Source organism: Odocoileus virginianus, chromosome 1 (genome assembly GCF_023699985.2).
Source record: "Odocoileus virginianus isolate 20LAN1187 ecotype Illinois chromosome 1, Ovbor_1.2, whole genome shotgun sequence".
NCBI lineage: Eukaryota > Metazoa > Chordata > Mammalia > Artiodactyla > Cervidae > Odocoileus > Odocoileus virginianus.
In genome coordinates, this window is record NC_069674.1 from 61168648 (window position 1) to 61180915 (window position 12268).

Here is a 12268-nt window from a genome sequence, read left to right on the forward strand (position 1 = left end):
CCTGAAAATGAAGAGACACCACCAATTGAAATAGTAGACTTCAAAAGGATTAAAGTAGTAAGATAGAAAAATGTACAGAGTTGGGAAGGAGGAGAGGAGGAAAGATAACTGAAATCTTCTAGACAAAGAAGTGTACATGAGCAGACACAGAGGAACAGATGAACATGGCATGTTCTTGGGACAGTGTGAGCTGCTTGACTGACAGAAGACTTGAAGCAAAGACCGATGGAAATTAGGGCTGCATGGTTCAGATGAGGTAATAAGGATGATGCACTGATTCCAACCAAGACCAGTAACTTAATTAGACATTGAAGTATGCTGCAAAATCGGGTCTTGGCATCATCTCAGCCAAACAAAAATAATTTCTCTGTAATCCATTTTTTGCTTACCCATGCTACTCTTTATTATCTTGAATAAAAGAATTGAATATATTAGGAAAAGACTTAGCTGATTTTTTCTTAAATTTTCATATAAAACATTGTTTCATATCTGACAAATGAAGGTAGTATGTAGGTATCTAACAAATATAGAATTGACACAAAATAAAAATACTGAACTTTTTAAAGAGTTGTTTGCTTAATAAAGTTTTAGCATAGTATAGTAATGACATTACTTATAAAACATGTTCAAAGCTAGTGAAAATTTGATTAGCTCTTTAAAGAGGTTTGGGTAAAATTATGGAAATATATTTTATTAGTGACTGAATCCATTTTTAAAAGATGAAAAGTAACTTACATTTCTGTGAGTTTTATTATGAATTATTTCTGAAATAGAAAAAAATTAGGCAAATTAATTAAATAAATAAAAGTAACTTTTTAAGCTGTTCTCTTCATGTAGGAGTACGACTGCGTAGATGTTGGAAGAGCATGTCCTGCCCTATTCTTTTCTTACCTTGTTGCAGAATCACAGTAGATCCTATTTCTCAGTTCCATGGAATCAGCTAAGACAGAACTTAATTAGCAAACCACAGTCTTTATTGCCTAGATCAATTTCTGTATTCACTCTGAAAATTTTAAAGGTTTCAGAGTTCAGTAGATGAATTGACTCTGGGGGTGGCTGTTCTCCTGCCTGCATCTTCACTAGTTCTCCTGCTAGTTTTTTGTTTTGCTTTGTTTGCTTTTTTGCCAAAATTTATGTGCAAAAATTGAGCCTAATAAAGAAGACAGCAGGCCTGGCAATATAAAATAATATTCCATGACTAAAAAATTACCAAGAAAGTATCATGAATGCTATTTGGAAAAAAATTTACTTATTTCCCTGTATCTACACTGGATATTTTTAAGTTTTCCATTTAACCAGAAGATTGGTTTATGATGACATATAAAAGATGATCCTATCTCTCTTACAAAATGATGATTTTATATATATATATATAGGTTGAGAATGTCATCTCATTGACTCATTTATTCTTACATTGAAAAGTTTGTTGAGATGTTGGTGGCTTATGTAGATGTGATTTTTTAAAGATATTTGATTGTACTACCTACACCTGCTGGACTCATCAATTACTTTTTAGAAGTTTGTTTCTAATAGTCAGAAGTCCAGCAAGATAAAAGGTGATGGTTATTACATCATGTTTCTTACCCACTATAGAAACAGATATGCAATAATACACTTCTTTTTGTTTATTCTCATGACACATCCTCTTTTGGCTCTTAACCAATACTTGAGGGGACATGATGAAGGCAGCTAAGCTTATAAAGGTGATCCTTGTTATGATGTGAACAAATGTGATCAAATGTGACCAAATGTGACCAAATGTGAGTCAAATCTTTATTAACCAGGGGCTGCCAGTTCTTCCTGAGATCCACTTTTCTTGTCCAACATAGTGATGTGACCAAAATGGGTTGCAAAAATCTACCTCCCCTCCACCTAGCAATAGTTTCATAGTTCTTATGATTTTATTTCCAATTCTTCACAAGTGGTCATTGGAAAATCAGTTAAACCACTGATTATTTCTTTTTTGCCTGCAGAGAAGTACACATGATGTATTTTAAGTCCTTTGAAACTTCTTTGTAGTATTGCAAGTATGCATGAGAAGGTTTAGTAAGTTAATGTTAAAGTCAAATAAAAGAGATTAAAGACGTTACATTCTTTTATGTATAAGAAAATAATTACAGTTCAGACACCTGTGTTCATAAAGTAATATAGTGTTCTTTGCATTAATAAGATATTGCATATTGACTGAAACTCTTAAAGGTAGAATGCAAAAGCCAAGTCATTCAGAACTGAAGAAATGCTAACCTTAACTTTGTTGTAATACAGACCTGTCAACAAAATTATCAAGATAGCAGTTTTAGAGATAATATTCCAAGTACAGCTACAGTATCCCACTTGTATTTAATGAAAAATGCCTTCTCAAACAATCAAATATTTGCCCTCAGTTCTACTTCAGGATGTTTGTATTTGTTCAACTAAAAAGTTAAAGTCAAGCATTCAATTTCAATGGGACTTGAGTCAAGCATGCAATTAGGGGATTTGGAAATAGTTGTGTACCTAATTAAGAAATTAAGAAAGTTGTCTTAAACCTAAGAAAATTAAGGAAGCTATCTCCTACCACATGAAAGTCAGATTAAATGCTTCCTTCTCGTGTGGTCCTCCCACACATGCCTGTTTCTTAGGAGTGTGGGATGCTGTGTACTAGTGTTAGTCATTGAATTCACCTTTGTAGGTCCATGAACAGATTACCTTTTCTCTCTGAAGATCAATGTTACATTCTCTATGAAAGAAGTTCCTGTTAAAAAGAAATCACCCAAATGTGCTCCCTCAGTGTGACTCTCTCCCATATTTCTGACCAAGGCAAAAGCATCAGATTACTTATTGATGCCTCCTCCCTGAGGATTAGCTGTTTGGGGTATCAAAGGAAGTGCTCTATTGTAGAACAAAGCACAAGATTTTGCACATTTTAGTCATTTAGTAAATAGTTGCTGAAAATTGATTGTATAGTAATAATTTCATTATACCTATGTGACTAAAATGATTAGTTCCATTATTTCACATACTTAGCCATAGCTAATAGCAGCAACCAAAGTCACTGGTATATTGGATATTCATTTCTCTATCAGAAGATCTTGCCTGCCTATTTGACTTTTTAAAATTTGAGTTATCATTTAACAAGTTGGTAACTATATGACTATCACCAACGATTAGTTTATTCTCTTAAAGCACCTTGAGGAATAATTTATTGTTTTATAGTGAGAAAAGTTAAAAATTTGCTTGAAGACAAAAAAAAAAAATACCGAGTAGTTCTTTTGTAAATCTTTTTTTTAATTATTATCACTTAATACTTTATGCTTTATAGGTACAAATTCATTCTGAAGCAATGCTTGTAGAACTTTTAATTTAAATTTCCAACTCTGAATAATAGTTGACGTCAAAGTTGTTCAACTGTGTTATACAATCTTCCTTTAAAAGAGAAAAAATATTGCTTAAAGAAAGGCCATCCCCCTAATTTTGTAAAACTGAAAGATCATCTTTTAATTGTTTCTGTCTTTGGCAAATGTGGCTTACAAATGCCCTGACTTTGTAGGTATGCAGGAGATAAAACGTATATATGTGTATATATGTTGTTCAGGTACACAATGTGTTTCTTCAACTTAAATCTATGCTTGGATGTTGTCCTTAAAAATATGAACTTAAAGTTGAAAGATTTGATTTATCAAAATGTGCTGATAAATGATACAGTGGTAAATGCAAATTTCATGGTCAATATTCAAAGACCAAAAAAAGTCCTCTGTCATTGTCCGTGTTTTATCTATTTTTAAAAACCACAGAGGGAAAAATACGCTCAGGGAAAAAAATGAAGCTTTACTGCAAAAGAAATGAATGCAAGAAATGGCACTTTAAGTAGTGAAGAGACATGAAGCATTGAAACTTCATAGCCTGCTAAGGAGCAACAGCTGTACCTAATTTCAACTTGACGTGCTTCAGATCTCATATTCATATAGGTATTTAATGATCCAAATATAATGGTCCTATATAGAATAATTACTTATATGAAGGAGCAAACTTCATACGCATTCCTTTTTAAATGATCCTTCAAGAGAAAAACTGCACTGGCTCTTTGAACAATGAATAGTCTCTTTCACCAATCCAAATGTTTGGGGCTAAATAGCTTATCTTTTAAGAGAGCAATAATAGTGCTGAGGTTCCTTTTTTGACACACTCTTTTTGTCTTCCCCCTTCCCAGCATAGCCGGTACAATGAAAAAAGCTAGAAGGCCAAGCCAATCATTAAGTCATACTGATAGATGGTTACAAGAAATATCAGAAACAAAAGGAAGTAAGGTACTTTAGAGTTGATGTATTTTGAAAGCAGAGATTCACTTTGAGATTGACTTTCCTGGGCAGGGAGACTATCAGAAGCAGGGCTGTCAGATTCCTTGTCACCTGAAGAGTACAGTGATTGTCCAGAGTTTATTAATCCTTCATTTTCATGCCTTACCCCTTCTATGTTCTCAGAAGCTTCACTGATTAAAATCGTTGGCCCTAGAGGTTTCTCCACACTGCATTCTCCTTGTTTGACAATCTGGCCTATACATCTTTCCTTTGTACTACCTGATGTCACTATTCCTGAACTTTTAGAAACTTCTTCCAGTGGAGATGCAGGATGAGAGTGCTTTTCAGTACCCTGGATTTCACTTGTTGGATTACAATTATATTCTGACTTAGAAGTAGATTGGAGCGTCATGGTAGAACTTGCATGCTCTATAGTAGTGGCCTGTTCGTGAGATGACACCGAACTTTTAGCATGGTGATTGGAAACCTGAGAGCCATTCTGAGAAGTTCTATTAGTCTCTGAGTTTAAAGAAGAATGAATAATGGCATCTATATTTGTTCTCTTTGATAATTCTTGGACCTGCTCATGATCTCTATTCTCTGGAAGTATTTTTTTGTCTGTTGGTAACATTCCCAAATGTAAATCTAGTTTTGAGGCTGCTTTTTGATTGCCTGTAATGACCTGTGAGGATTCTTCTACAGATGTTGTATTCCCAATGACACATTTCTTCTTGTCATGTGTCTTCCCAGCATTATATACAGCTATGGTTTCTTCCTTCTCCTTTTCATCTACATGTACATTACAAATACCTGAACATGACTTCTTTTCAAAATCATTGTCATAGATTACACCTACTGTATCTCGTTGACAAAGGGTATCATGTGAATCATCATTTCTCCCTTCATGTGGATCAAACGCTGTTTCCTTTACCTCTATGGGCCTGTCACTTCGTGCTGTCTCTTGAGGTAGCTTAGCAATTATTGCTTTTTCTCTAGCAGACATGCATTCTAGAGTACTTTCTGATGTTGTCTTAATTATGTAAGCTGTACCTGCTTCTGCTTTCTCAGTAATACCATGATCAGCTAGAGAAGACAGTTCACAGCTTGCTGTTTCTTGGCAGGTAAACAATTCTTGTGTAGGATTAACTTTCAAGCTCCTTGTATCATCTCTTTTTCCCCACATGTCTTCATAATCTGCTTGTTCTTTGGACTGCTCTGTTATAGTTGTCTTACTCCCTCTTGCTCTTTCCTGACTTTCCAGAACATTCCAACTTTGTTTATGCTGTGTGTTCTTATTCTGATCTTCAGGATTAATCCAAACTGATTTTTCTTCTTCAGCTTGGAAAAGGTACTTATTCCTCAAAACATTTCCATTTCTTGGTGAACCAGCTTGACCAGGCATCCCTCCTAGACTAGTGCCTTTGCTAGCCGAGAGATCACAGTCTGAGGCCGCTGACACAGTTTCCTCCAGGCTTAGATTTGTCCTTGGTGAATGAAACGTATCTGCTCTGATTGACTGGTCATGAATTGTGGTGTTTTTACTCGGCAGAGCAGTTAGGTCTCTGTTACTGGCTCCCATCCCTTCCACACTTATTTCAGAGCGGCTCATCTTTCTTTCTTGGTCATGTAAGACTGATTGAAAACTTTTACTTTGTTTTTCATTAACACCTAAATATATTCTTTGCTCCTCCTCCTCATTCTTACTATTGCCATAATCTTTCTTGGAAGATCCTTTTTCTATCGATTTTTCTGAATGGAAATCCAAGCGAAAGTCATCTTTTAAACATTCCCAATCTTTTACTTCAATTTCTTTAGCTTCTCCTTCAAGTTTTTTGTTAAGGTTGTCTGCCATTAGTTGGTCTGCAGAAGGACAAGACATTTGCACTCTGCCTCTCACTTTGGCTGGATTAGCATTATCATCCAGTACTTCTTTGCTGCTAACATGTAATTGTACTACTTCATCACTACTAGTATTTCCCAATGATGGCTTGATTTCTCCTGTATCTGAAGTAAATTCCTCTGAATGTTGATAAGTATGCTCATTTCCTGAGAAATATTTTTCCTTGTGGTAAAAATCTCCCTTTAAGGATCTTTCTGCTGATGAACTTGAAGACAAAGGCCTTTTAAGCAAGTCAGTGTGTACATCATCATGGATTTGCTTCTTCTCTAACCTCTCAGCTTTATTTGGAAAATTGACTGTATTCTTTTCATCTCCAGAAGCAGTACTTCTTAGCAAGTGTTGGTTTATCTTAAGGGATAAAAACAACAAAAATAATGATTTTTATTGTTTTTAAATATACAAAGCAAGTTAGATAGTTTCCATTAATTTGGCTAGTGATTATCTGATAGATTTCCTTGATTCATTTCATTTGTAGATTTTGCACAAATTCTGAAAGATGAATGTTTGGGGGAGATTCTTGTAGGCTGTGACTTAGGAATGAGTTTAATAAGAAAAGGGGCCAAAATTAATAACTCTTCTCCCCAGCTTCCAAATATCACATTGTATTATTCAGCTATTCCTGCTTGTCATTGCACTTTCCCCTCACTTAGGATATACACATTGATAGCTCCATGCTAATCAATTAGAGAGCAGCTTCCTGGATGCCCCTTGCTGCATTACACTTGCTGTAGGTGCCCCTATTATAGTATCTCTTATTAATATGTTTTCTGCAAAGCCTCTGCAAACTATTAATAGCAAAACGTCACTCAAAGAAAAGTGAGGGAGTTAATGTCTCTGCAAATTCTGTTTTAATGACCCTCTGCCAACTGGTACTCAAATGTATTTGAGCTCTTCAGTGATGCCAACTGTCAGGATTTAACAGTGAGATGCCTGTGTTTTTTTTTTCTCCTCATAACTGACATTTGCATGATCTCAATAATTATATGCAAATCTTACGTTTTCCCCTTCTTCTCACATAAGGCTCATGTTACTTGTCAACTGCACAGCTGTCTTGTAAGCCAACGCCTGTGGGTTCCACAGATTTGGTTGTATTTCCATCTATTATAGAGCTTCATTGTTTTATGCATTAACGTCAGCATGGAGCAAATTAGCATCTAAATTACAGCTCCCTGTTCATTTATTGGACGTACAATCTCAGTAACTTCTAAACAAACTTTATATTTGCGCCTGCTCATTGTAATGAGGTATATTGGTGAAGTATGTGATTTTTCAGAGTCCTTTCATTATATTCTGTGGTTTAAAAAAAATGGCTGTGTTAACTTTCAGCTGGTGAGAATTCTCACAGTGGGTGACAACTTTGTAGTTTCTTAAAGTTGGAGCAAAGTAAATTGCATACTTTAGTGATGCAGCTTCCATATCACTACAGAAAGGGTGGAATGTGTGGGGAAAGAGATGAGCTCTATTTTTTTTCTGTTTCAGCACTGACACTTGAAGAGGCAAATGTCATTTTAATCTTCGATGATTATGAATCCATGTATCCTAATGATATGAGCTCCAACCAAATACAGTAAAGGATAAATTGCATTATGTGACTCATTTACTCCTATTTCTTCCTTTGTGATAAAAATGCTATCTAAAGCATCCCCCTAAAAATCCCAAATAGATTGAATGTTCATGAAGTGTGAAATTTATGATAACAAATTTAATACTAAATTGTACAGTTCTGAATTTGTTTCCTGTTTAAAAATTATGGCACAAGCTATTTTATCCTCATTTGGTAATTTAATACTTTCCAATGATATAGAACTTAGAGATTCTCACAAAGATGGAAGTAAGTTAAAAAAAAAAAAAAGCTGCTAAATGCAAGAATCAGACTTGTAGAGCTGGACAGAACCCTAACAATCATCCAGTCCAGCCCTCTCATTTTACAGACGCGTTTATGATAACTGTACACTTGTCACAAAGATTAGAAATGCACATCAGGATAGCGCTACCTCTTCTGTAATTCCTACAAACTGTGACTCAGAGCCGCTGGTACAGAGATAAGAAATGAATGTCATTAATTTGCCACTGCAGAGACCTGAAGTAACATACTGAAATCAAATCACTAGCCTTGTTGATGAAGCCAGAGACGCAAGGATAGAACGGGCTATGCTTTCGCATTTGCAAATTATATTAGTTGAAGCTGTTGAAAAGCAGACATTGCAGCATCTTTGAAGCATAAATGGATTCATCTTCTCTAATACCTTGGCAACCAGAATACTTACCATCGGCTCTAATTCTTTTTCATTACGTTCATCCTGTGCCCTGTTTACATCTTTTACATTTTGATTACTGGTTTCCAAGTCTTCCTTGTCCTCATGAGAACAAACAATTGTTGGGATATAGGTATCTGAAAAGTTAAGATAATTGTACCTATGTAAGATTGTTCTAGTTGTAGGCTTAAACAAAAGAAATATATTCTGTTTAAAAATTAAAGAAGTATTACCTGTAAGCTTTGAATTCTCAAAGTTATTCTCATCTGATGTTACCGATGATTCTTCTTTACTGTTAAATTTACAACAAAATGTTATGCTTTTCAGGGACTATAAATGTATAGCATTTTTATTATAGGAAATTCAAACCAGTTACAAGCTAAACAAATATTATATAACTTTTCACATTTTCTTGCATTACTTTGTATGTTTTTTCATTAAAATGAACTCTTAGAATGATGCAATAATGTATATTAGTTGTAAAAAATGTAAAAATTATTTACACAATACCATAATTCTAAATAAAATTATTTTACTCATATTAAAACATACAACCAAAGGAAATATATATATATAAATGTAGATTATCCCATAATTGTCACTTTGAAAGGCCAAATATTTCTCTCTTATTTTAAATGATGAAGTTTTATGAACTGACAGTCCATTGTGGTCATTAAAATTACTTTCTAATGTTCCAATTATTAATTTTTTTGTTTTCCATTTCACTCAAAACTCTTCCAGTTGAACTGACATAATGTTAACTCTCTCTCTCCAGAAAAGGAGAAAAGAAACTAGATAGAAATTAAAAGGCAGCTAAATTTATACCCAGTTTAAAGACTTCATGTGTGTATAGCCAAAGGCCAGTTTCACAGCCAAGATTTTGGTCATTCATATGGAAACATATATTTTTTTTTCTTTAAAATAATTCAGATTATACTTGCTTTTCTCTCATATTTTGCATACTTATTGAGAAAGACAAATACCTTTTTCTTTCAAGTGTAATCTGTTTATAGGTGTATTTGTGGAATTATAAGAATTTAGATTTGTCCACAGTAGCAAGAAAATAGTTAGTGAAAAGCTCACTTTGTGTATAGTTATGTCACAAGTCAGTCTGTCAGAAATGATTGAACCAATATTCACATTTTCTTGTACTGCCTCAGCTGAATTTTCTCCTACTGGCTTTTCTCAATGATTTTTCTGCAGTAAAAGAAATCCAGAGAGTTCACAATGACTGATGAATTTGAGTAATAGAACCTAGTTTTCATTGCATGAACAGCATTGATCCAAATCCCCAGAGGGCTAATCTTGTTTTGACAAATCACAAGAAAATTACAAATTCTTCCATCTTGACCATGTAAGAAGTAATTCAGCTTTGTATACATTTATGATGCTCAATTTTAGCTTTGCCAAAACTATGTGCTACCTTGCACTGGGCCCAGAAATGAAAATAGTGTTTTTACATAGAAAATTTCATTAGAAAATATTATATTATCATAAGTGATACTATTTTAATCTATAATATGTATTGTTTAATCAGGCCTATAATTATACAAAGATTCATTTTTGTGAAATCCAACTGCAAGTTGACACATTTTTTTTCTCCATGTCCAGAAAATCTATGTACTCTTAAAAATATATAAACCATTAAACAACATTTAGGTATTCTTTCTTTATCTTTCATCTGATAACAATATTGAAAATCTCCTTTGTAGAGGAAAATATCATTAAAGCTTTATGTTTTTGCCTAAACAAAATGTTATTAATCATTTTTCTTATTAGATTCTTTAGAATGCTTAAATTTTTAAAATAATTTCATCAAAAGGAAAGGAACTTGCTTTTAACTCAGTGAGAGGATAAATAGTTAGGTATCAAAATGGGTATTACTAGTTTGATATCTTACAAAAACATGTAAAGACAGAAATATAGGAGGGAAATCTTAGATTTAGGGGTAAATACAAGAAAAAGAATCCAAAATAGATGAAATTTAAGTATTAGATCAAATATTTGTTTAAAAAACTAGTACAAAATGTGTAAAACTCCTACAAGGAAAAGAATAGAATTGCATCAATAAGTATTAAAGACCTAAAAAATATTGAGAGATATACCATGTTTATAGATAGGAAAATTACGAAGATAGTATCTCTATATATGATCTACAAATTCACTTCTAATCAACATTTCAAAACATGTTTTCACAAAATTTGAATATATGATTCTAAAGAGAAGAATAAAGGACTAAAAATCGCTGGTCTACTTCTGAGAGATAGTAGAGGAAGCACCTCTATGTAGTTTCAATACTTCTTATGAGGATATAGTTATTAAGACAATTATATTGGCACTGAGACAGGAAAGTGTTGAGAGCTTAGAAACAGATCGCACATATCTAGAACTTTGGTATTTGATAAAAGTAGCATGTCAGACATCAGTGAAATAAGGGACATCTTAGTAAATGGAGATAGGGAAAATGACTACCCTCATGGGAAAAAAGTGAAATTAGCACAACAAATATTCAATAATCAATTACAGGTGCATTAGGATTTTACATGTCAAAAACCTTGAAATTCTTAGTAGAATATATGAATATTTTTCAGACCTCAGAGTAGAAAATGTTTTCTTAAAGAAGGAAAAATAAAACCACTATAAAAATACAAAGATTATCAGTTTAGCTCTATTAAAATTTAAAACTTCTGTTCATTGAAAGACCTCTTTATAATAGAAAAATATAACTAAACTGGGAGAAGATACTTACATTATACAACATCAACACAAAATAAATATCAAGAAATATAAAGAACTTCTACAATTCAATAAGAAAGCACAAACATTTCAATAGAATCAAGAGAGAGGGTAGACATTTCACAGGAGAGAAAATGCACATAGTCAATAAGCATATAAAGGATGGTCAGCATTATTAAAAAACAGAGAAATGCAAATCAAGACCACAAGGCGATGCTATTTTATACTTACTTAAATTTTTACTTATTCAATTGATAAAATTGACCATCAATTTTATCAGTTGATAGTTGATCGCCATCAACTACATAAAATTGAACCAATCCAAATGTTTATCAATGGAAGAGTAGACGTAAAACTTGGTATTACCACAAGAGAAATATATATAGCACTCAAAATTGATTTAAAGTACACAGAGACATACACTAATATGGATAAATTTTAGCAACATATAATTAAATGAACAGTGCTAAAACATTGCATCAGAGTTGTTTCTTTTTTATTGTGCTAAAAGCTATTGAAATAATCTAAATACATTTATCAAGGAATACATAGGATATAATTCTTATAAACAAGAAAGCTTGATTTTCAAGATTATGATTACATAAAAGTGGGGTGAGTCAGGGGGAAAGAATGAGGAAATGATAATTTGTTTTGTTTTACAGGTGTTTATTGTATCATTTAAAATATCTAAATTGTTAAATTCTAGTTTCAGGTAATATATTCAGACAAATGGTTTGCTCTCTGGTCTAAATTACAGGGTGTGTATAGATAAAATCCCACTCCAAAACCCAAAGTATCTGTTTTATGACCAATTACATTTAAAGGGTTTAACTAAAGCAACTTTAGAAAATTTAAAAATAAAGGCAAAGAACTTTATGGTTGATGATGATAGGCCCCAGAACTATATACAGTCATGGTAGAAATGAAATATGTTAGAGAAAATTTCTAGTTTCCCCTTTATATTCTGAGTCCTTTTTAAGTAATTTATTTATTTTACTTGGAGGATAATTACTTTACAGTATTGTGGTGGTTTTTGCTATACGTCACCTTGAATCAGCCACGGATGCACATGTGTCCCCCCATCCTGGACACTCCTTCCA

General features: G+C 33.2%; 1 protein-coding gene across 2 annotated transcripts in view; it reads right to left on the reverse strand.

Moving 5' to 3' along the window:
* Window positions 1-3246: 3246 nt before the first annotated feature.
* Window positions 3247-12268, reverse strand: part of PPP1R3A (protein phosphatase 1 regulatory subunit 3A) — a 37997-nt gene continuing 28975 nt past the window's right edge. For both annotated transcript variants that reach the window (XM_020915472.2, XM_020915473.2), the window contains 3 exons: window positions 8666-8724; window positions 8445-8569; window positions 3247-6525 (listed from right to left, as the gene is read on the reverse strand). In XM_020915472.2, coding sequence (XP_020771131.2) covers window positions 4213-6525; window positions 8445-8569; window positions 8666-8724 — 2497 coding nt within the window. In that variant the 3' untranslated portion in view covers window positions 3247-4212. The remainder of the gene's footprint in view (window positions 6526-8444; window positions 8570-8665; window positions 8725-12268) is intronic.